This window comes from Panthera onca, chromosome B4 (assembly GCF_046562875.1).
Source record: "Panthera onca isolate mPanOnc1 chromosome B4, mPanOnc1 haplotype 2, whole genome shotgun sequence".
Classification (NCBI taxonomy): Eukaryota; Metazoa; Chordata; class Mammalia; order Carnivora; family Felidae; genus Panthera; species Panthera onca.
The window spans coordinates 131,021,734-131,045,859 of NC_138345.1; the positions used below are offsets into that span (position 1 = coordinate 131,021,734).

General features: G+C 55.7%; 1 protein-coding gene across 3 annotated transcripts in view; it reads left to right on the top strand.

The window, feature by feature from the left end:
- The first annotated feature begins 629 nt into the window (after positions 1-629).
- TRIOBP (TRIO and F-actin binding protein) overlaps positions 630-24,126 on the top strand; it is a 50,947-nt gene continuing 27,450 nt past the window's right edge. The window contains exons 1-8 of one of the 3 annotated variants that reach the window (XM_078449465.2): positions 630-843; positions 4,685-4,824; positions 5,873-6,062; positions 7,077-7,245; positions 11,495-14,189; positions 19,179-19,293; positions 19,944-20,828; positions 23,421-23,498. In XM_078449465.2, the coding sequence (XP_078305591.2) occupies positions 730-843; positions 4,685-4,824; positions 5,873-6,062; positions 7,077-7,245; positions 11,495-14,189; positions 19,179-19,293; positions 19,944-20,828; positions 23,421-23,498 (4,386 nt within the window). In that variant the 5' untranslated portion in view covers positions 630-729. Of the gene's footprint in view, positions 844-4,684; positions 4,825-5,872; positions 6,063-7,076; positions 7,246-11,494; positions 14,190-19,178; positions 19,294-19,943; positions 20,829-23,420; positions 23,499-24,126 lie in introns of those variants that run through there. The other 2 variants (XM_081796260.1, XM_081796261.1) reach the window with 2 other exon arrangements.

The window sequence follows — 24,126 nt, forward strand, 5'->3', positions numbered from 1 at the left end:
TGACTGGGTGGATCTGGGGAGGCACTGAGAAAATATATATATATATATATATATATATATATATATATATATATATATATATATATTTTTTTTTTTTTTTTTTTTTTTAAGTAAGCTCTGTGCCCAACATGGGGCTCGAACTCACAACCCGGTGATCAGGAGTCACAGGTGCCCCGGGAATATGCATTTTATGAGCAGCTCGGCTGAGTCTAATGCAGGGTCCTTAGAACAGACTTTGAGCAACACTGCGGTAATGACTAGAAATCACATGTCTAAATGCTTGGCAGAGTGCCTGGTGCTTAGTGGGTGCTTCAGGAGTGTTTAAAAAAATTTTTTTTTAATGTTTATTTATTTTTGAGAGAGGGAGACAGAGTGTGGGTGGGGGAGGAGCAGAGAGGGGGAGACACAGAATCCGAAGCGGGCTCCAGGCTCTGAGCTGTCAGCACAGAGCCCGACGCGGGGCTCCAACCCACGAACCGTGAGATCATGACCTGAGCTGAAGTCTGACGCTTAACCGACTGAGCCACGTAGGCGCCCCGGGAGTGTTTATTGAGTGAATAAATGAATGGATGGATGACCTTATTTCCTCGGTCCTTGTCTGTCTAGGGGCAGCTGAGGCCGGGTTCCGGGTGGTCCACCAGCCAATTACCTGGCCCTTGCCTGCCCCCCTTTCTTGGCCCGGTGGCCACCATCGGATCGCAGGAGCTGCCGTGGCCTGACTCAGCCAATATGGAGGGGGGTGCTGGGACTGTCCCCTGTGAACACTTTGAGGCCAACGTGCTTGCCCAGGGTTGCTGTCAAAACTGCTTTCACCCCGAGGAGGCCCACAGAGCGAGGAGCCAGGTAGGCCAGCTTTCCTGAGCGGGTGTGGTGTTCTGGGATGGGGATGTTCATGACCGATTGCCCCTGGCTGGGCCACTCACTTGCGGCCGAACTCAGACACTGGCCTTCCTCCTGGGCAGAACCCCGGTTCTGCCGTCTGTTCCACGAGGTGCTGGGACCACAGTACGTTTCCCAAATGTGAGTCACTCTCCTCCTGCTTTTATGATTTTTTTTTTTTTTTTGCCATAGCCTCATACAATCTAGTACTTACTTTATTGTTCTTTAAATAAACACCCTTTTAAACTTTATATTGAAACACAACTTTATATCATCCCTATAAATAGAAAACCAGGATCGTATCCTTTATATAGAAGGTTAAAAAGGAAGAACGAAAAAAAAAAATCTGAAACGTCTTTAAATTCTAACTAGAGAGTCTTGTCGGCTGAAGGCCGGTTCTGAGCCCGAAGCTTGCTGTCTCTCTGTTACAAAGGGAGATCGGCGGGTGTTAGGGAGACATTAAAGGCACCCCAGCACCCACAGGAGACTTTCTCCTTGAAGGTATTGAAGGAGCGAAAGGGAATGTGTTTTCTCACTTGGCAACCCATGTGGTCTTAGGCCAAGCCCCGCTGCACGTACACCCAGAGCCCTAGGAGAAGCAGGGGACCTGTGAAGCTCCACGGACCCCTCCAGCCTTGACCCCGCCTGCCTCTGCCCCCCTCCCCCTGCCCCCATGGCTCCATCATTCCCAGAGGATCCTGAGGCTCCTCTTAAGCCTGGCAGCCGGTTTATGCAGGGCGTCAGGCTCCACGAGGTGGCCATTATAAGGGAGTTGCCGTTCAGCTTTGAAAGCAGGCAAGCCAGAGTTCCAAACCTGGGTTTGCCCTTTACCTGCTGTGTGGCCTGGGGCCACTTACCCTCTCTGGCTCCACTCTCCTAATGGTTAAAGCGGGACAACAGGGCGTTCTCACTCAGGGCATCTGGCACTGTGTAGCCCGAGTCACATGTGGTTAATTCAATACACATCAGTTTCCTCTCTCCCGCCTTCCCGACCCGAGAAGTCGATCTGGAGGATTCTTTTCTACCTGTCTTGACACCACCAATAACAGCTCTCTACCCTCAGCCCCAAGTTCAGGGAACATGCCTGAAAGCCCCGTGGGTCTGTCTCTGAGGCACATGCCCTTCCCCAGGGGCTGGGGAGATGGCACGTGTGGGAACAGGAGGAGAAGCTTAGATACAGACAGGTCCGCATTCTAGAGTCAATCCAGCCACTTCTGGGCTGAGACCTGGGGCCAGCTCACGTGTTCACACTGTTCATACTGAACGGGTGCTTAAAAGGTGCCAGGCGTTATGCTACCCGAGAGTATGCAGAAGTGGCCCCAGGTCCCAGGGCAACCCTCTCCCTGAAGCTTACTGTAGCTCCCCTAGGAACCTGGGTCCTGGATGCCTCTGTGCTCTGCTCTCAGCTGAGCTTTCTATAGGCTGAGAGATGGGGGAGGGATTATCCCTGGAAATCACATGGGCCACCAGGTCAAGGCCAGGGTCTGCACGGAGGGAGGTGGGAGGGTCCTGCTGTCTGCCAGGCACACACATCTCTTTCAATGTATTTATTCTTTTTTTTTTTTTATGTTTATTTTTTTTTTTGAGAGCGCGCGAGAGAGACAGAGTGTGAGCAGGGGAGGGGCAGAGAGAGAGGGAGACACAGAATCCAGAGCAGACTCCAGGCTCTTGAGCTGTCAGCAGAGACCCTGATGCGGGGCTCAAACTCATGAACTCGAGATCATGACCTGAGCTGAAGTCGGACGCTTAACCGATTGAGCCACCCAGGCGCCCCTATTCTTTTTTTTTTTTTTTAAGTTTTACTTATTTAAATAACCTCTACACCCCATGTGGGGCTCGAACTCACAACCCCGAGAACAAGAGTCACATGCTTCTCTGACTGAGCCAGCCAGGCGCTTCTCAGCGTATTTATTCTTAAATGTGTTTAACATCCTATTGATTTAACACTAATGAAATTCTCTTTAATGGTTTTACATTATTTATTATACATAAGATGTACAGACCAGGTCCTGTTCTAAGCCCTTTACAAGTATTAACCCGTTTAATTCTCGTGACACCCCTAGGAGGTGGGTGCTTTTATCACCCCGGTTTTGGAGATGAGAAACTCAGGCTCAGAGAGGGAAGCCACCAAGCTGAGGTCACCCAGCTGGGAAATGGAGGTGCCAGGATTGGGCCTGATGTCTGTCTGAGGCCAGAGCCCTTGCTGACCCGCCAGACAGGAAATCAGAGCCAGGGACTGGCTACTGGGACTGCTCATGGGGACAGTGGGTAGTGTCGGGGGCTGGGGGTGAAAGCAGGGAGGAGGTGCCATGACAGGCGGGGGGGTCCTGCTTGGGCCCAGCTGGGCTGGACCCCTTTTTGGTACCCCGCGCTTCTGCTCCCTCCTCATTCATGTGGCAAGGTCCCCAGGGCGGCCAAGGCGCCAGGCTGGGCTGTGGATCTGACACCTCCCGCTGTTGAGTTCTGATCAGAATCTGGCTCCGGGGCAGGGGGCGAAACTGAACCCAGACGTGCCTCCTCTGGCTTGGACGGCACGACAGATACGCCGGCCCCACTCCCGGGCGCTGCCCAGGGCCTGCGGGTGGCTTTCTTGCAATCCGGGGCAGTCTGTGCCCACCCTGAACCGAGGCCAGGCTGTGGCCTCGGCCCCGGGCGCTGAGCTCTGGGGTCCCCGGGGAGCCCGTGCCCAGGCCCCCGCCCCGCCCGGCTCTCAGGTGAGCGGGCGGGGATCAGGTTCCTGCGGTTTCATGTCCCGCATTGTTCTTGGCTGGGCCCCGGCTTATGAAAGAGTAATGAGGGGCCCCTGCTCGCAGCCGGCCCCTCTAAGGTTTCGCTGCCTCGGCCGCCGCCACCACCACGGCCCAGAGTCAAGGCCTGGGAGGGCGGCAGCGTGGGGGCCTGAGCCGGAGCCCCCCGGGGACGAGGGTGCTGACAGCCGCCAGCCGCCACCGCGGAGCCCGCCGCCCAGGTAACCTGAGAGGAGGCGGGGTGCAGGGTGCTGTGGCCGCTGTCTCCCACCTCCAGGGAGGGCCCGCCACCCCGGGGAGGTGGGGAGGGATGGGGGGGCCTTCCCGGAGGTGAGCGGCCGTTCCCCCCGGGTGAGCCCGGCACCAGCCTTCGCAGGTGTGGCCCTGCTGAGGGCGAGAGAGGGACAGAAGGGCCTTGGGCTCAGGGCCCCACCCGCCCCCCTGGGGCCTGGACCCTCCCGCCCGCCCCCCCCCTCCCCCGGAGCCCCCTGCCCCTCCTTTAGCCCCGAAAGTCTCTCCTTCCTCCAAGGTCTTCCTTAGACCTCAGACTTCCTTTTTCTCCCATTGCCTTCAGTCCCCAGGCCGGGCTGGTCCTTGTCCTCACCCTCCCCTCCTCACCCTTGTTTTCCAGCTACGGAAGACCCCACCCTGCTTTTGTGTCCCTTTGTTTACCTCCCACCTTCCGGCACACACACGTCCGCATGCAGCAACACGCGTGTAGTAATGAACTTAACGCAAACGCGTGTGTTAGCGGACCCACTCCCCGGACTTGCATACGCACGCACGTGGGCCCGCTCGCACCCGCACGGGCTTTTGTGCAAACACATACCTGTCCACACACATGTGCGTGCACACACCCTCTATCTCCGCCAGCCCCCCCGGCTTGGGTCCCAAGAGGTGCTTCCAGCCTGACGGACAGCTCTCCTTGAGAAGCCTGAGATCCCAGGAGGAGATGCCTGGACACTTCCATCCAGCCTGGTGGGGGGAGGGGCTGCGTGGGGGGGAGGGGAACCCCCACGTGGGCCAGGAGCTGCCTCCTCTCTCCAACTCTGCCCCAGGAGCCGGGGAGCCCTCCAGGTGCTGAGGTGCCTTACTGTGACCTGCCTCGCCGCCTGCCTGTCTCTGAGGGTCCTCTCGGTTCCTCGACCTCCGGCTGCCAGTCCGTGGTGGGCCTGGGCCTTGGGCCAGGGCCAGAGAGGTGGGTAGAGCCCCAGGCGTGGGGAGGGGCTCCCGAGGGGAGGATGCCCTCACCCGCCCCCACCCTGCACCCCTTCACGATGGCAGGATCTGTCTGTGCTGGCTGCCGGTGTGGGTCATATGGTCAGGTCACACGGCCTGGGCATAGGCAGGCAGTGGGCATGTTCCTGGGGCCCTAGCTCAGTTTGCTCTGGGGAATGGAGCTGCCAGGCACCCACCCCGCAGGGGGCATGGCCCCCCACCGCTCACATTTCCTGGTTCCCTTTGCACAGCTTTAAAAGATTAAACAGTGTCAGCATTGGAGGGGGGCGGGGGCGGGGCGCGGCACCTGTTACTACCTACCTACCTGCTCCAGGCTCTGGGATTCCCTCCACGCCCAGGCCTGAGCTGAAGTCCCTCTTTAGGCCAAGGTGCCTTGGGAGGTCATGGTTGAGGGTCCGGAAACCTGGGTTCCAGCTGATGGGCAAAGGGAGCATGGGCAAATGTTTCCCCTCCTCCATGCCTCAGTTTCCCTGTTTAGGAAATAAGAGGAATTGAATCAGATTGGCTTTGCTTGGGGAACATGCATTCCTCACAGGGAGGTATTATTTTAAAAACAAAACAAAAACCAGCTCTGCCATCAAATATGTTTCAGAAAGGCTGGGATGAACAGATTTGAATATCTCTCTTGCAAGACTTGTCAGCACCTTTAGTTTGCTAGCGGGCCTTGGGCTTCGGGGTAGGGGAGGTAGGAGAAGTGTGTGGTATGTCCCAGACTCATTTGACCATGCAGCTGTAGCCCTTCCTAGCTCTGTGACCTTGGCCAGTCCCTTGACCTCTCTGAGCCTCAGTGTCTTCATCTATACAATGGGTATCATTACACACGTTTCAAAGGGAGACTGTTGTAGCTGAAAGAGGTGGTCCATGTGAAGAGCCCAGCACAGAGAGCCCTTGGTGTTAGCTCCCTCCTTTGCTCTAATGCGAGGTGTGTGTGTTCCTGGGTGGGGGTATCACTCCCTAATTCCCATGACTTTTGGGGGAAGAAGTCATAGGTCTGTCTCTTCTCCCAGGGGCCCGTCAGCAGGGTCCTCTGCAGAGGGCCCCACAGCCGCCCCCAGGAGCCAGGGACAAGAGGCAGTGCCCTACCTGGAGGGTCTGGCCTCCTCCCTGAGCGGCAGCTTCGACGAAGGCCCCGACTCCGGCACCAGCTCCAGCCCTGAGTGCGACACCCCTGATGATCCCAGCGACTCGTCCTCCGTGGTGAGCTGGGGATGAAAAGCTGGGGACACGATCGCCCCTCTGTGCCAGCCCTGGGGTCCCGCCCACGACTCCAGACAAGGGCTGAGCCTCTCACACCAGGGAGCCGGGCCAAGGTCCTCTGGAGATTTAGCCAGCTGGACCAACCGCCTGGGAGGGGTGCGGGGTCTCTGCAGGGCGGGCCCAGGGGGCTGGGGCTTGGTTGCGAAAAGACAGAAGGAGTTTCAGGTGAAACACCAACCGGGTCAGCCTTCCAAAAACTCTCAAGGTCACAGAGGGCCGGGATGTCGGGCGTGCTGTCTAGACCTCGGACAGAACTGGTCCTGAGCCCTGTCCTGGTCACACACCACTGAACTCCATGACCAGCCCTGGGATAGATCTCCGAGGGACAGAGGAGAGGGAGCAGGCTGGGGGGCCCAGGGAAGGGCTGGGGGCCATCTGCCTGGGAGCTTCCGGGGGCACTCACCCCTCAAAGGGCTGTCACAGGGCAGAAAAGGCAGGCTATCTGTGAGACCTCCAAGGGGAAGTAATGGGATGGCAGGTGTGGGCTCAAGAAGACTCACCACCCGCTCAGAGGTAGAGACTTCTATGGCCCCATTTTGGGGCAAGAAAACTGAGGCTTGGAGAAGGGAAGCAACTTACCTAAGGCTACCTATCTGGGAAGTGGAGGGGCGAGGCTTTGACCTCTCTTCTCTCTGGACCCTGGGAGTGCCTCTGGGGACTGGGGGCTGCTGTGCCACTGCAGGGAGTCCAACTGCCCTGGGTTCAAGTCCTCCTCCCACCTCAACCGTTTCCCAGCTGTGTGACTTTGGGCGGAGTTCTGAGCACGAACATACATGCCTACCTCGTGGGCTGATTGAAGGTTAGCTAAGTTCGTGCCTTAAGGAGCCCAGCACAGTGCAGGGCATTCAGCAGGTGCTGTTTCAATGTTGGTGCCTTTCCCTTCCTTCTACCCGTCTCGTGCTGGGGGCACAGGCCCAAAGGCTCCAAATATGCTTTTCCTCCCTTCCCCGGCAGGACTGGGACACTGTTGAAAGGCAGGAAGAGGCTCCCAGCTGGGACGAGCTCACCGTGATGATCTCAAGGAAGCCCCAGGAGGGGCCCAGAGCTGACAGTGCCCGAAGGGTTCCGTGTCCCGTCACCCGGGCCCCTGCGGGAGGAGATACCGCAGGCCAGAGAAAGGAAGGTGAGTCCTTCCAGGCCAGGTTGGTCCCCGTGACCACAGGTGTGGTGATGGCCTGAGGCCTGGCCAGATCTCCCTGGCCATCTGGGTCCCCTGGCACAGCTTACTTTGGTGACCCGAGTAATCGTAACAGTTCCCATATAATTGAGGAGCGGCCATGGCGTGCCATACATCTGCTGTGTTTATTTTTATTATTATTTTTAAACGTTTATTTTTGAGAGAGAGAGAGAGACAGAGACAGAGACAGAGTGCGAGCAGGGGAGGGGTAGAGAGAGAGGGCGACACAGAATCCGAAGCAGGCTCCAGGCTCCCAGCTGTCAGCACAGAGCCTGACGCGGGGCTCGAACTCACGGACCGCGAGATCATGACCTGAGCCGAAGTCGGACGCTTAAGCGACCGAGCCACCCAAGCGCCCCCATGCTACTTGCTTTAAATACATCATCTCACGACTCGTTGGTTAGGATCAGGTTGCAATTGACAGAAACTGGCTGCACATAAACGGAATGACTCACATAAGTAAAAAGTTTAGGGGTTTGTGACTTCAGGCATGGCTGGATCCAGATGTTCAAATACTATCAGAAATCTGGTCTCTGCTCTGTTTCCTTCCGCGCTGCCTTCATTCTCCCCCAGACCTTCCCGCAGTCAGGGCACAATCAGCAATATCAGTACCAGGCTGTAGCCTACCTGTATATCAGCTCCCAAGACAGAGGGTGCCATCTTCCCATAGATGTTGCTCATGTCCCAGGAAGGGTTCTCCCTGGGACCCAGCATGGGTCATGTGCCCGTGCCCTGGTGATCAGGGATGGGGTCAGACCCCTGTGCACACCTCATGGCCTAAGAGCAGGGGAAGAGATTGCCCAAAGGAAATCAGGGCGACGTTGTGCGCAGATAAAGGGAAAAGGCTACCCGGCAGGCCAAGCCCCCAGATGCCCATGGCACTGGTTAGCATCTCGCTGACTTGTGAACCCAGTGTGGGTGATGGGAGCGTGTGAAGCATGGGAGATGGGGGGAGAGGAAGCGCGTGGGGGCGGGGGGCCACCCACAACTTGCCCCTCCCTCCAAACCTGGTTTTCCTGCAGTCTGTTCCATGTCCCCAGCATGCTGGAAGCTCAGGCCCCAAATCGTGTGTTTTCCCGATTTCTCTCTTTTCTTTACCCTTTATATTCAATCCTCAGCAGCTCTGGTTAGCGCCACCTGGAAAACACACCTCTCAGATCTGTCCCCTTCTTGTCTTCTGCGCGATACTCGCTGGCCCAGCCACCGCTGCCCCTCGCTGGGACTGTGGCCAGAGCCCCCCCAGAGTCCCCGCTTTGCTGCCCAGCGCTCTTTCGCCCGTTCCCCACAGCAGCTGGAGCCATCTTTTAAAAACATGAATCAGGTCTTGTCATCACCCCACCCCCACTGCCTGGCCCTATCAGCACTGGGGAGAGGGTGCATGGGAAGAAGTAATCTCACAGGGAACACAGGGAGCCAACTGCCTCCCGGGAATGTGAGTGGCCTGATAGGCAAGTGGGGTTTTGTACGAAATACCTGCTTTCTTGCTTCTTTTTTTTTTTTTTTTTAACGTTTATTTATTTTTGAGACAGAGAGCATGAACGGGGGAGGGTCAGAGAGAGAGGGAGACACAGAATCGGAAGCAGGCTCCAGGCTCTGAGCCATCAGCCCAGAGCCCGACGCGGGGCTCAAACTCACGGACCGCGAGATCGTGACCTGAGCCGAAGTCGGACGCTCAACCGACTGAGCCACCCAGGCGCCCCTTGCTTTCTTGCTTCTAACACAGAGGCAGTGGAGTGGGTGAAACTCACTGTGTGATCTGCTCGGTCGAAGTCAGTCACCACTGTCCTCCCCGCGGCAGGCTCCCAAACTGCAGGCAGGCCCCCCCCCACCCCCCCCACCGAGGCCCAGGAGGAATTAGCCAACGCCCAGCTGGCTGAGAGACAGGACACAGTGCCCTAGGACATCTGTAGAGCTTGGCTAGTGTGTGCACGAGTGGGGCTGCAGGAGTGAAGTCAGATCCTGGGTGGGCCAGGCTGAAAGGGATTCTTGAGATGGGCGAGCAGGGGAAGAAGCCAAGGTTGGGGGCGATGACCCAGCTGGGAGGCACCGAGAGGAGTGACAATCGCCATCTCAGCCAGCACCCAGGCACGGCGTGGGAGGCGGCGCTCAGAGCTGGAGGGTGGCAGCACAGTATCATTGAGCTCCTCTGCTGTGCTTAGCACTTTTCCTAAGCCCGGGAGACACAATGGAAAACTAGAAGGCGAGGCCCCTCCCCAGATGGAACTGAGAGGCCAGTGGGGGCGGCCAGAGCCTTTGCCCAGCCAGGGGAAATCTCTGGAATTTAATTCAAATGCAGTTGGGAGCCCCTGATGTTTTTCCAGTCTTTTATTCTCAGATAATTTTTTTTTTAAATATTTATTTATTTATTTTTGAGAGAAAGTTTGCACAAGCAGGGGAGGGACAGAGAGAGAGGGAGACACAGAATCGGAAGCAGGCTCCAGGCTCTGAGCTGTCAGCACAGAGCCCGACGCGGGGCTCGAACTCACAGACCGCGAGATCATGACCTGAGCCGAAGTTGGACGCTTAACCCACCGAGCCACCCAGGTGCCCCTGAGATCATTTTAAATTTATAGAAGAGTTGCAAAGCGTACAGAGAGTTTCTGTTCTACCCCTTGCCTGGTTCCCCTAATGTTGACATTCTTCTAGAGCTGTAGTATAGTTACCAAAATTAAGAAATCAACATTGGGACGTTATAGTGTCAAAACTATAGACTTTATTTGTATTCGCCTGTTTTTCGACTCCCGTCCCTCTGTGGTCCTACCATCCCATCTAGGACCCACAGTGCATTTAGTCTCCATGTCTCCCCAGTCTCCTCCAGTCTGATGGCTTTTCGGTCCCTCCTTGGACGCAGGGGTGAGTGATCTAGCCAGGTTTCCTTTTGGAAAGGATCTCCCTGATTGGGATGATGAACCTGGGGGCCCACAGCACACACGTTGGGGCATCAGTTCGTCAGGCAACAACGAAAAATTTAAGCGCTGCTCTCTGTGTGGTTCTGGCTCCTGGCTAGGCGCCGGAAATTCAGACTTCGGTGACAGCAGCTCAGAAAGTGTGGAAAGAGACAGAGCTTTCCCAAGCAGGAGGAGAGGGAATCTTAAGCACGGCCTTTAACGAAAGCAGTTGTGGTTCCTTCGAGATGAGGCCACAGTACCCTTTGCTTCTCTCCTGATGAAGCAGCGGCCCGGGGACACGCACAGAGCCGGCGGCCACCCCATGCAGGATGACCAAAGGATAAGGGGGCTGGTGGGTGACACCAAGGTCATGGCGGCCCCTTCATGAGGACGGGAGTTGTGAAGAGGTGCCTGCTTAGGGCAGTTACAATAATCTCTTAGACCAGGGCTGCTTATGCAGTAATGTGCATGCAAATCACCTGGGAATCTTATTAAAAGTAGATTCGGGGCAGGGTGCCCAGGGCGGGTTGGGGCGGGGGTGAGGGGGCTGAGATTCTGCGTTTCTAGCAAACTCCCTGGTGAGGCTAATGCTGCAGGTTCACAAAAGGCCAGCCCATCCTCATGGCAGCTCTGACAGAAGCTTCTAGGGCAAGGGCCTCTCTGGGTGTAAGGAACGGGAGCTTTCTAGAACGATCACAGTGAAAGAGGCTCATTAGAAGAGATGGGGGAATTTCTCAGAACCCAACCGCAGGAGTAGAACAGGGAAAGGGAAGTTGCTAGATGGCTGTTGCTGGACGCACCCTGCCACCTCCCTCTCGGGGGTTACATGGGCTGTTGCCAAAACTGCTCTCTATGAATTTGTTCCGGGACCCGCAGGCCATGTGCCTTTCCAGCCCTGGAGCCTACCTCCCATTGACTGAGTCAGGCTGGGTTTTCAATTTCAAATCCCAGCCTCAGCTTGAGAGGGGCCACTAAGCCCCCTCCAATCTGCCTTATTTAGAGGGGTGGAGTCACCTCGTATGGACAGTGGAGCCTCTAAGAAGGGGCTGTGGGCTCTGCCTTCATCATCTCCTCTCGGGGCGCCTGGGTGGCTCAGTCTGTTAAGCATCCGACTCCCGCTTGGGTCGTGATCTCGCGGTTCGTGAGTTCCAGCCCCGTGTCGGGCTCTGTGCGGACTGCTTGGAGCCTGGAGCCCGCTTCTGATTCTGGGTCTCCCTCTCTCCCTGCTCCTCCCCTGCTCACGCTCTGTCTCTCTCTCTTAAATATAAATCAGTGTTAAAAACAAAAAACTCATCTCCTCTCTCCAGACACCTGCAGCGGGAGCCGAAGTGCTGGTCAGCACTGGGCCAAGCTCCGGGGAGAAAGTGGATACTTTTTGGAGCAGCACCGCTCAGCGCTGACCCAGGCTTCCTGTGCAACGCCACAGAGCGGACCTCGAAGTGCCACCCCCCAGGCTTCCTCTCTCCATCGTTCTACCCAAAGGGACGCTATCCAGACTGCTTCCACGCAGCTCACTAACCCCCGAGCCTCCTCTCCCCCACAAATCACCCAACGGGACAACCCCAGGACCTCTTTCACACAGCAAAACACCCCCAGTGCATCCTCTCCTTCAAGACTTGCCCAACGGGATAACCCCAGAGCCTCCTCTCCCAACAGAACCACTCAACGGGACAACCCCAGGACATCCTGTGCCCAACGGGACAACGCCAGAGCGTCCTCTCCCAACAGAACCACTCCACGGGACAACCCCAGGACATCCTGTGCCCAACGGGACAATCCCAGAGCCTCCTCTCCCAACAGAACCACTCCACGGGACAACCCCAGGACATCCTGTGCCCAACGGGACAACCTCAGAGCCTCCTCTCCCAACAGAACCACTCCACGGGACAACCCCAGGACATCGTGTGCCCAACGGGACAATCCCAGAGCCTCCTCTCCCAACAGAACCACTCCACGGGACAACCCCAGGACATCGTGTGCCCAACGGGACAATCCCAGAGCCTCCTCTCCCAACAGAACCACTCCACGGGACAGCCCCAGGACATCGTGTGCCCAACGGGACAATCCCAGAGCCTCTTCTCCCAACAGAACCACCCAACGGGACAACCCCAGGACATCGTGTGCCCAACAGGACAATCCCAGAGCCTCCTCTCCCAACAGAACCACTCCACGGGACAACCCCAGGACATCGTGTGCCCAACGGGACAATCCCAGAGCCTCTTCTCCCAACAGAACCACCCAACGGGACAACCCCAGGACATCGTGTGCCCAACGGGACAATCCCAGAGCCTCCTCTCCCAACAGAACCACTCCACGGGACAACCCCAGGACATCTTGTGCCCAACGGGACAATCCCAGAGCCTCCTCTCCCAACAGAACCACCCAACGGGACAACCCCAGAGCCTCCTCTCTCAACAGAACCACTCTACGGGACAACCCCAGAACATCCTGTGCCCAACGGGACAACGCCAGAGCCTCCTCTCCCGACAGAACCACCCAACGGGACAACCCCAGAGCCTCCTCTCCCAACAAAACCACTCCACGGGACAACCCCAGGGCATCCTGTGCCCAACGGGACAATCCCAGGACCTCTTCTACCCAAAAGGACAACCTTAAAACCTCTTGTACCCAATGGAACAACCTCAGAACCTCTTCTAGTCAACGAGACTACCCGCAATCTTCCTCTCGGCGGGACAACCCTGGAACTTCCTCCCCTCGATGCTCCACTCAACGGAACAATCCCCGGAATGCTTCTCCCCATCGTACTAACAAAGATATCCCCTGGGCCTCCTTTCCCCTTCGCCCAACCCAGAGTGAAGGCCCCCGAACCTCCTCCCCATCTCGCTCCAAGCAAAGTGAGGTCCCCTGGGCATCCATTGCCCTTCGGCCAACCCAAGGGGACAGGCCTCAGACCTCATCTCCCAGTAGGCCAGCTCAGCGTGACCCACCCTTGTCCTCCTCTGGATCTACTCAGCATAGCCCACCACCCCGGGCCACTTCCTCTTCCCATAACCTGGGCCACCACAGTGCCTCCCGGACTTCTTCACCTCTGTACCCTGCTACCCGCGGGGCACCCCAGACCTCTTCTGAGCCCTCCCAGCCTCCATGTTCTGTGTGTATTGGGCATCGGGATGCTCCTCGAGCTTCTTCCCCTCCTCGCTATTTGCAACATGACCCCTTCCCTTTCTTCCCAGACCCCCATGCATCTGAGAGTGAATCACCCCAACACAACCCCCCCTATATACCTCCAGCTGTGTGCATCGGACACCGGGATGCCCCCCGGGCCTCCTCACCCCCCCGCCACGCCCAGTTTGATCCCTTTCCCTTCCTCCCAGACACATCAGATGCTGAGACTCAGTCCCCCCAGCATGATCCTCCTCAGTTCCCCCCACCTGTATGTATCGGGTACCGTGATGCACCCCGGGCCTCCTCCCCGCCGCGCCAGGCCCCAGAGCCCTCCCTCCTGTTCCAGGATCTCCCCAGGGCCAGCACTGAGAGCCTTGTCCCCTCCACAGACTCTCTGCACGAGCCCCCCCACATCCCCACCCCTGTGTGCATTGGGCACCGGGATGCCCCCTCTTTCTCATCCCCACCACGCCAGGCCCCTGAGCCCTCCCTTTTCTTCCAGGATCCCCCAGGGACTAGTATGGAGAGCCTGGCCCCCTCCACCGACTCTCTGCACGGCTCCCCAGTGCTGCCCCCCCAAGTGTGCATCGGACACCGGGATGCACCTCGAGCCTCCTCCCCGCCCCGCCACCCCCCCAGTGACCTAGCGCTCCTGGCATCCTCACCTCCGCCGGGCAGCTCCGGGGGCTCCCGGGGCTCGGCGCCCCCTGGGGAGACCAGGCACAACTTGGAGAGGGAGGAGTACAGCATGCTGGCCGACCTGCCCCCGCCCAGGAGGCTGGCGCAGAGGGAGCCAGGCCCCCAGTGCGGCAACGGGGGCCGTACCCGCAGCCCTGGCCGTGCAGAGGTGGAGCGCCTCTTCGGGCAAGAGCGCAGGTGAGCTCAGGGCGGGGTCAGCCAGGCGGGGTGGGGAGGAGGCTCGGCAGCAGGACAGGTGGAAGGTTCACAGGCTTAGGTTGGCAGATGGAAAGGGTTCAGACCCCCCACCCTGCCACTTACTGGCTGTGTGACCTTGGGCAAGTCACTTCATCTCTGTTTCCACATTTTCAGAGGTGTGTGTGTGTGTGTGTGTGTGTGTGTGTGTGTGTTTTTGACAACCAAGTGATGCTATGTGTAGCCTAGTGGTTAAGAGCAATAGACCAGGATCAGGCGGGCTGGGGGTCAAATCCTGGGTCAAATCTAACTCCCCAGCCTATGGGATCTGGTAAAGTGATTTAACCTACCTGAGCCTCAGTTTCCTCATCTGTAAAATGGGGAGAACGTTAGTATGTTAATTTAAATAAGGTTTTTTTTTTTTTTTATGTTTCTCTTTATTGTTGAGAGAGAGAGAGACAGAGACAGAGACAGAGCGTGAGCAGGGGAGGGGCCGAGAGAGAGGGAGACGCAGGATCAGAAGCAGGCTCCAGGCTCTGAGCTGTCAGCACAGAGCCTGACGAGGGGCTCGAACCCGTGACCTGCCAAAGTTGGACGCTTAACTCACTGAGCCACCCGGGCACCCTTAGTTTAAATAAGGTTTAACTCTCAAACCCTTTGTTTGATCCAGAATCATAGGTTTATTTTATTTTTTCCTTCTTACATGAGGGAGAAGAAACTAGCCATGGTTCTTTTCTGCTTTAACAAAGGAAACTCATGGGTCCCCATGCGTTTCAGAAAACAGAGAGATGTCAATTTAAAACGAATGGCCAAAGCCACCTATTTTAAATAAGAGAACGCACAGCATTACAAATTTTTTAGAAGTTAAAGGTCGCTTTCCTGGGACGGGGCGACAATGCCTCAAGTCCAAGTATTTTATGAGTCTCCTCCTCCCGAGTGCTGCGCGGGCGGTTCATGGCCCCACACCGTCCGCTTTGCCACAGCAGCGGGGAATGGAAACATTTCCTCCCGATCTGGCTGAGATTTCTTTCTCCAGCAGTTCCAGCCTCCGAGTTTTCAAGGATCGGGGCTGGAATGCCATTAGTTAAGGTCAAGAGAACAAAAAGTTGGTCTGGGAGGCTCAAAACTTACAGCGTATAATTCAATGAATTACAGCGTATTTAATTAAGCCTGAGCTGCACAGCCACGCACAACCTAATTTTAGAACCTTTCCATCACCCTAGGAGCAGGTAATATTTTGCATTCCAGAATTCCTCTTTGTTTTCCTTTAGGCAATATTGTCTCTTAGGTTTGACTCTACTTGAGAAACCATATCTCTTACTCTTCAAATTTCCTTTTCCAGTGAGTTTTATCCATTTAGTACCCAGGTGACAACCTTTGTGGTCCCCGGCATTAGCGTAATTCTTTCTTTGGCCTTTTTCAAAAACACATTAAGAAATTTTTTAGAGCAGTTTAAAAAAAAAATTTTTTTTTAAGTTTATTTATTTTTGAGGGAGAGAGAGAATCCCAAGCAGGCTCTGCACTGTTAGCATGGAGCCCGATGTGGGGCTCGATCTCATAAACCCTGAGATCATGACCTGAGCTGAAACCAAGAGTCGGACACTTCACCGACTGAGCCACCCAGGCGCCCCTAGAGCGGTTTTAAGTTCACGGTATTGAGTGGAAAGTACAGAGATTTCCCATTTAGCCCCTGTTCCCCCCCCCTCCCCCCATACACAGCCTCCCGGACTCTCCACGTCCCCCACCAGCATGAAATATTTGTTAGAAACCATGAAGCTACATTGATACATCATTATCACCCAAAGTCCAGAGTTTACATCAGGGCTCACTTTCCATGGTGTATATTCTATGGATTTGGACAAATGTATAACGGTGTGTATCCGCCATTGTGATATACAGAGTAGTTTAACTGCCCTAAAAACCCCCTTTGTCTTTGGTCTTCTTATGATGACTGTTTTTGGTCCAATATCATTTTGCATACCTTTGATTTGATCTGATAACTCAGCAGGGACACTAAAGTCTTTAAACCAAAGTTAAATTTTCTTCTTCTTCTCCTTCTCCTTCTCCTTCTCCTCCTCCTCCTCCTCCTCCTCCTCCTCCTCCTCCTCCTCCTCCTCTTCCTCCTTCTCCTCCTCCTCCTCCTCCTCCTCCTTCTTCCAGGGATAACTTTGAGACAGACAAAGTGTTTAGAATAGAAGTCTGGAAGGTGTTTGTACTTTTGTTGACATTCAATTATTTTTACACAGATACTTCTATTCATTTTATTCTGCTCTCTTTGAAGTTGTTTACCTTTTTAAGGCTTTATTGCAGTATCGTTGGTATATAAAAAATTGCATATATTTATTGTATACCTTTTGGGGAAGTAGACTGTTTGCTTTTTAATCAACGTTTTATAACTCTACTGCGTAATTAATTTTTTCCTCTCGTATGGCGCTTTTTCCAAATAGGAAAACATTTGTCCCCTGAAGACGAGCCTTTAAAACCTATTTCAGTATCTGTAAGGGACAGACCAAAATTTATGAGTGGCTAGCTATGGAGCCATACTTCTATTTTCTCCCATATGTTCGCCATGTATTTATTGAGCATCTATTCTGTCCAAGCATTGTCTACCTGAGCCCGGACGATTTCTCTTAAAGGGCTATCACATTCTGCTTATTATACATCTTCCACATCGTCTGGCACTGGTTAAAAAAAAAAAAAAAAAAAAAAAAGCTATCGCATTAAAACATGAGGAGTTTGGGCTTGATATCTTGATATCTTCACACACACCCCCCCTCCTCAGATGCCTTTGGAATCCCTTATCTTAGCATCATGTATGCATTTTGTAATCTCTTGAATTCAAAAGAGTCTTCATGGAATTTGCTAGACTTGATGGCTCTTGTCCTTTACTACTCTCTGGAAATAGAGTGGAGCCCATCCAAGCTTCCAAGGGAAACGTGTTTCCTTTGCCTCTCCCTTGGGGTAGGCACATCAACACTGATGGCCCAAGGGGACACTGTTGCTTCAGCATCGCAAAGGCTGGGTCTCTGTTGGCTTCTCGGAATCTTCTGGAGTCCTTTCCTCCCATGTCTCAAATCCACACGGGGGGAAACTTCTCAGAAGGGCTCATTGTTGAGCACGCTGGAGTTTATTCAGTGCATCCACTCGAGAAAGCGCACATTGGCCGGTCCACCTGTCCACCCTGCCCTGAGGTTTTTTTTCGCCGTTATGCCCCCCAACCCAGTCACGTTTGGGGCTTTCGCTTCACGGAGCCTCCAGCGCCTGGTTCTGTGGAACACTCACTCTGCGACCTCAGATCTCACAGAGCAAGGGACTCCCGTCGCCTCAAATAGATTAAAAATGGAAGCTGACCAGGCACCCCCTCAAACTCTGAAACACTTGCACCAGGGAAGAGAACTTTGGTTTTCTGTGAGTCAGTCTCCTTTTTTTTTTTTTTTTTTTTTTTAATTTCTTTTAACGTTTTATTTATTTTTGAGACAGGGAGAGACAGAGCATGAACAGGGGAGGGTCAGAGAGAGGGAGACACAGAATCTGAAACAGGCTCCAGGCTCTGAGCGGTCAGCACAGAGCCCGACGCGGGGCTCGAACTCACGGACCGCGAGATCATGACCCGAGCCGAAGTCGGCCGCTTAATCGACTGAGCCACCCAGGCGCCCGGAGTTAGTCTCCTTCTAAGAGCTGCTAAAATCTCAACGGACTTTATGGGTCTGGTTCTAATGACATTGGAAAAGCTGTTAGACCACCCCCAAAATGCCAAATTCATATATATGTATTTTTTTCTACTCTCCAAAGTGTCCGTGGAGTTTCCGCGCAGTTCCCAAGCCAGAGGCAGGCCGAAGGCAGGCCTGGCTGCGCAGAGGTCCCCCCTCCTTCCCTTTTGGCTGGCTCGGGGGAGGCCTAGCACCAAGTGGTCTCTTTCAGGCTTCCCTCTCGTCAGCCGTTAGAGACCCAGCTCCCTTGGTCAATTTAGATGAAGTCAGACCTGTTGAAATAAAGTTCCACCGGAGTAGTTGGGTCTTTGGTTTTGATGACCTTACCTACGGGAGGGGAGAGGTGTGCCCAGATTCTGTTTGGTTCCTACCTCTCAGGTCACGTTAAATATTAACAGCCACGGCTACCAATTATTAAGCAAGACGGTGGACTGAAACCAGGGACTTTTTACAGCTTAGAGGTTATCTTCATTGGACTGGGCAACCGTGCCTGAAGTCCAGGTGCCTTAGAAGTGCCACTTGCGTGGACAGTTTGTGTTGGTCTTCTCTGGAATTGTAGAGGATGTTTCTTCCTTCTGACCTTGCTAAGAGCTCCTTTACTGACAGCTCAGATGGCCTGGAGTGTTCAAGGCTAAGTGCCGGAACCCTCTTGGTTATGGAGGGGGACAAAAAGACGGGTCTGGGAAATCCAAAACTCACCATGTAGACAGGAAAAGGGCAGAAAGGATGGGATGTGGGGGCACATTACACTCTGTATCTCCCGCCCCCACCTCACGGGTTGTGTGAGACAAAGTGGGGTGGTCAAGTGTTTGGCACCTGGGACATAGGAAGTGCTCAATAAATGTTTGCTGTTCCGATCATGTGCGCACAGTGCCTGGTACACAGTAGGTGCTCAATAAACCTTAATTCCCACAAAGGCCCGTCTAACCTTTATCTAGGGGTGAGTGGTGGACTGCTGGTGGGGTGGGAGTCAGAAACAGGAGGTCCTGAGTGAGGCGGGAGGCAGTCAAGACCAAGGCGAAGCCCCCTACCTGTGTTTACCCCTTTTTCTCACTTCACCCCATGAGGTGGGTAGATTAGAGCGATGTCGACCCTCCTCATTTTTCAGAAGGGGAAACTGAGAACCTGAGAGGATCATCCCTTACTTAAGGCCCTTCAACCAGCTCCTGGAGGGTCCCTGGATCTCCCACATCTCCTGCCACCGTTGGGGGCGGGAGTAGAGGAGCCGGGATGCTGGGACAGTCCCAAGGGCCCTCAGAGGGGCGGCTGCATTTGCTCATAGGAAGTCCGAGGCGCTGGGGGCCTTCCAGGCCCGGGACGAGGGGCGGTCGCAGCGGCCCAGCCAAGGTCAGAGCCAGCTTCTCCGAAGACAGTCCAGCCCTGCCCTCAGCAGGGAGGTGAGCACTGCCAGTCTGCCCCGGGCCCCTGCACCCCCCCAAGAGGTGGACCACCACTTCTTCCCTCCCCCAGGTGGCAGGCAGGCGGTTCGAGAAGGGAGGTCCTTTGTGAAACGATCAGAGTCCCAATCGCGGGTGTCCAGCTTCCCCCGACCAAAGAGCCAGCAGCTCTTAGCAGAATTGAGAAGGACCCCAAGTTACTGTCTTAAAGAGGGCCCTTCCGTGCTGGCCCCTTCCTTCATTAGACACCTGCTATCTCGAAAAGTTTTCAGGGAAAGCCTCAGACGCATCAGTCCAGCTCTAAGGGCTATCTCTTCCTCGCTGGGGATTTGGATTTTTAAAGAAACTCTTAGAGAGCAGGGCCTGACCCAGTGGCGTGGGGTGTTGGTGGTGGGAGTTCCGGCACCTGCTAGCCCAGGGTGGAATCAATATCTCGGGGAGGGGGGCACGGGGGAGCCCGGAAAGTAAGCATTTTGAAGATCTCTTTCTGAAAGTGAGGAGACTGGGTGAAAGGGAAGAGCTCACACCCCCAGGGAGGAAAGACCCTAGGTGCTTTGTGGCCTGCTTTCATCCAGCCTGCTGTGAGGACACAGCCTGCCTCTCCCCAGTTTCCTGTACTGGAGAGAGACCACCCCCTCACTTATCCTCAGGTAACCAAGCCCCTTGCGAAGCAGGCAGAACCAGCCCGACGGAGCCAAGCGGAGCCCCCTCATCCCAGGAGCCCCGAGAGGCGGCCTGAAGGGGACCGGAGGCTCCAGGGGTCCTCGCTGCCCCTGAGGACATCAGCCCGGACCCCTGAGAGGGAGCGGCGGCCAGAAAGATCTCTGGAAAGTGGCCGGGCAGGCCCAAGACAGCCTCCGGGGGGCCGGCAGAGTCAGGAGGAGTCTCCGGGTGCCCAGGGCCCTCACAGATACCTGGAGAGAGGCTGGGGCAGCCTGCCAGAGCTGTGTCCTCACCAGCCTACGAGCCCCCCAGAGAGCTCCAGGGTAGGCCCCGAGACCCCCACCACCACTGGCCGGGGTGCTGAGGGAACATGCCCACACCGGCATAGCCCTGAGAGGCGACCCGAGCTTGACTGGAGGGACCTCGTGGGCCTCCTCGGGGCACTCCGAGAGGGGGCCTGGGCCCGCATGGAGGCGTCGACGCTCGCCTCCCGTCTTCCCAGGCTAGACTGGGAAGGCCTCCTGGAGCTCCTGCAGGCCCGGCTGCCCCGCCAGGACCCAGCTGGACACGGGGGTACCCTGGCCACGGCTTCGGGGCCAGAGGTGGGTTCCCCAGCCACAAACGGTACCCTGGAGCGAGAGCGACAGGGCCAGCCTGACGGCTGGGTGGAGGCCACCCTAGTCAACGGACAGAAAGCTGGGCCGTGGCCCCAGAGCTCTGCCCAGCCACCCAGCCCTGACTACGTCTCCACCCAGTGGCCAAAGACCAAAGTGACACGTGGACCGGAGACCTCGACTATGGCTAGTCTGGAGGAGATGGGCCAGCCGGGGAGCAGGAGCCCTGCAGAGGGTCCCAGCTTGCCAGAGTGGGAGGTAAGTCAGTGTCACGTCCAAGGGGCAGCCTGAAAGTCAGCCTCAGCCGGACAAGTGCACACCTTCCGAGGCTCAGCCCTAATCCCTCCTCCCGACCAAAACTTTTCCAACCGCCCCGCAGTGATACTGACCAGCATTTACTAGATGCTAAGCCCTGGTCTGAATGTTCTGTGGGTGTTTTCCTCATTCAATTTCCATAGCAACCTGATGCGGAAAGGCACTGTTTATTTACAGATAAGGAAACTGATACTCAGAGAGGTTAAGCCACTTAAGATCACACAGCTAGTAAGGGCTGGGGCAGGGGTGGACCGCTTCAAGCAAGGTGCTCTGACCAGGCATTCTCCCTTCCTGGCTGCACAGTCCTTGGCTTGTGTTGCCTCTGATGGCTCTTACCTGACCCTGGCTGGGACGGCAACCAGTGTGGTCGAGTCCCCCTGACTTTCCTGCTGTATTCTTTTTTTTTTTTTTTAATCTTTATTTATTTTTGAGAGAGAGAGAGACAAAGCACGAGTGGGGGAGAGGCAGAGAGAGAGAGGGAGACACAGAATCCAAAGCTGGCTCTAGGCTCTGAGCTGTCAGCACACAGCCCGATGTGGGGCTCGAACTCATGAGTGGTGAGATCATGACCTGAGCTGAAGTCGGACACTTAACTGACTGAGCCACCCAGGCATCCCTCCCTTCTGTATTCTAAGTTCCTCAAATTTAGGACAGCTTCACTTACCCCTTTCTGGCCCCTACAGCTTCTCTCGGGCACAGAGAAGAGGTTGTACAAATGCTCATTGGGTTGAGTTGAGTGCTAAGACAGGCTAGTTAAACGAGGGCCTACTATGTGCAGGCCTGGGGCCTGGCACATAGTAGGAGCTCACCAAGTCCCTTGCCTGCCTCCTTGGCTCAGGGGCAGGGTCACAGGGTCAGTGGTACTCTGGTGCTGCCCGGGAGCGTCTACTTGAAGATGGTGGGTGGGGAGGGTCCTGGAGGCCGAGGCCGGGCAACCTGGCCTCAGCTCACTGGGAATGCAGCGTGTGGTTGGGGCACCCGGCCTCTCTTGCCCTGGTCTTACCCTGTAAAATGGGACCAACTTCTTCCCTCATAGGTACCCACTGGCGTGATATGGAGGCTCCTGCTCGTTCATCCAAGCCCCCTCACTTCCTTGATGTGCAGCCCAATGCTGCCTCCCTCCTGGATGACAGGGGAGGGTTTCCAGTGTGCCGGGCCCTGGGCTTGGTGTTTGACGTGCTTTGCCATCTATGTGCCTCAGCCTGACCCGAGGCTCAGCCTTAGTCCGCCATTTGCCGGAAGTCACACATGTACACGTTGTGAGAAATCAGATCAAACCTTTAACTCCAGAGCCCGCGCTTTTAACGGCCATGTTGGTGAAGCCTCTGAGCCCATGGCCATACTGGGGAGCCCCCTCCCCTGTATTTCCCTGAGGCTTTTATCAGTCTATTCTCTAGTCAACTCAATGCACAGACCCGAGATTTGCAGAGATGAACCAGCTTGGTCCTACCCTCCTGGTCAAAGGGGGGCTGGGGGGTTTGGAGCCCCCCGACCCAAGAAGCTGCTGTCACTGGGGCTCCAGTTGGCCACCCTCTATGAAAATCCTTGGCATGGCTTCCTCCTGGCCTTCCTTCTGGCCCAGATTTGCTCTCTACTTTACTGAGCCGGCTGCAGAGCTCTCCAGGGGCATCTCCCCGCCTTTGCACATGCTGTTCCCATTGCCTACGATGCTCTTCCCTTCCCTCTCTTCACTCACCAGACACTTGCTCGTCGTTCAGGTCTTAGATCAGGTGCCCTGTTCTGAGGTCCCCTCCCCGAACAGCCACCCCACCTCGGGGTTGGTAATGTTCCTCTTCTGGGCTTGGTGGTCCTGCTGCCCTCCATCTGGCCACACTCAGCCGTCATTCCTCCTTAAGAGAGATGAGCTGCATGAGGGCCGGGGCTGTGCCTACTTTATCTCTGCACTTCTAGCCCCTGGCCAGACACACGGGAGGAGCTCAGCCCCAATGGCTGAGTGCTCGGTGCCTGCAAGACACAAATGGAGGATGGGTGGGTTGGTGGGGGGGGGGGGCGGGAATGATGGATGAATGATGGACGGTGGTGATGGACAGATACACAGATATGATAAATGATAAAAAGACGCTGGATGGAAAGTTAGACGGGTGAGGGGTGGAGCAGATAACAGGTGTTGGACAGATAATGTTTGCTTGGATGATAGATGGGGCGACGGATGGATTGACGGATGAACACGAGTGGAACATGAACGGATGGGTGGATGGTGTGCGGATAGGTAAACGTGGAATACGGATGATGGGTGGCGAATGGATGTGGTATGGGTTGAGAAAGGATACTTGGCTGCGGGATGGATGGGTAGACCATGGGTACATAGAGGCTGGATGTAGGAGTGGGATAATGGATGCTGGATGGGTTAGTGAGTGGAGAACGTAAGGTAGACGTTGGACAGTTGGATGGACAATACATGGACCTATTGATGTTGGGTGCTAGATAGATGTTGGATGGACGGGTAAGGAGGTGGATATGTGAAGGGAACCTGGCGAATAACCTGGGCTAAGCTTTGTTCCTTCTTACCTCCAGTTCCGATCAGAGGAGCCTGAGGCATCAGAACCAAGCAAAGGCCAAGACTCACTGACCGACCAGAAGCAGGCAGATTCGGTAGTTGGGTCATGGGTGTGGGCACACAGGGAGGTGAAGGGGAAGGGAAATCAGGTTGGAGGCGGGCTGAGGTCCTCTGATACGCTCTAGGGTCGTCCAGACCGGGGTTGGCTCTGCCATGGGGGTCATCTGTGTGCGTGGTAGGGCCCTGAGAGAGGGGCTCCGGGGGGGCTGGGCCGCAGAGCCACCTTTTGGCTTGGGGACGGGGGCAGGTAAATGATCCTGGGGTCAGAAGCCTGGGGCTCTGCTTTTGACCTGCTAGGACGCCCTGAAAAGTCGCTCCCGTTTTTCTGGGTAAATGGCAGTTTGACCCTGATGGTCTCTGAAGGTAAGGTCCTTCTGGTTCTGGAGGGCTGGGCAGGCCGGGAGAAAGCGTAGGGATTCCAGGAGCTGGAGCCAGAGAACCGCTGAAGAGGGCCGAGGAGGTGCGGCAGTCAGCTGAGCCTGGACGGTCTCCAGGATCCTCGGGGCGGGAGGGATGTGTGCAGGGGGTGGGACCCAGCGAGGCTGCTGGAAGGCCAGGCAGCAGCTGGAGCACAGCGCTGTGCCCCCCCCCCTCCCCTCCCCACAACCTGCCAAACAGACTGTTCTCATCACCCTCAGCCTCCAGAGAGGTGAGGTCAGAGCT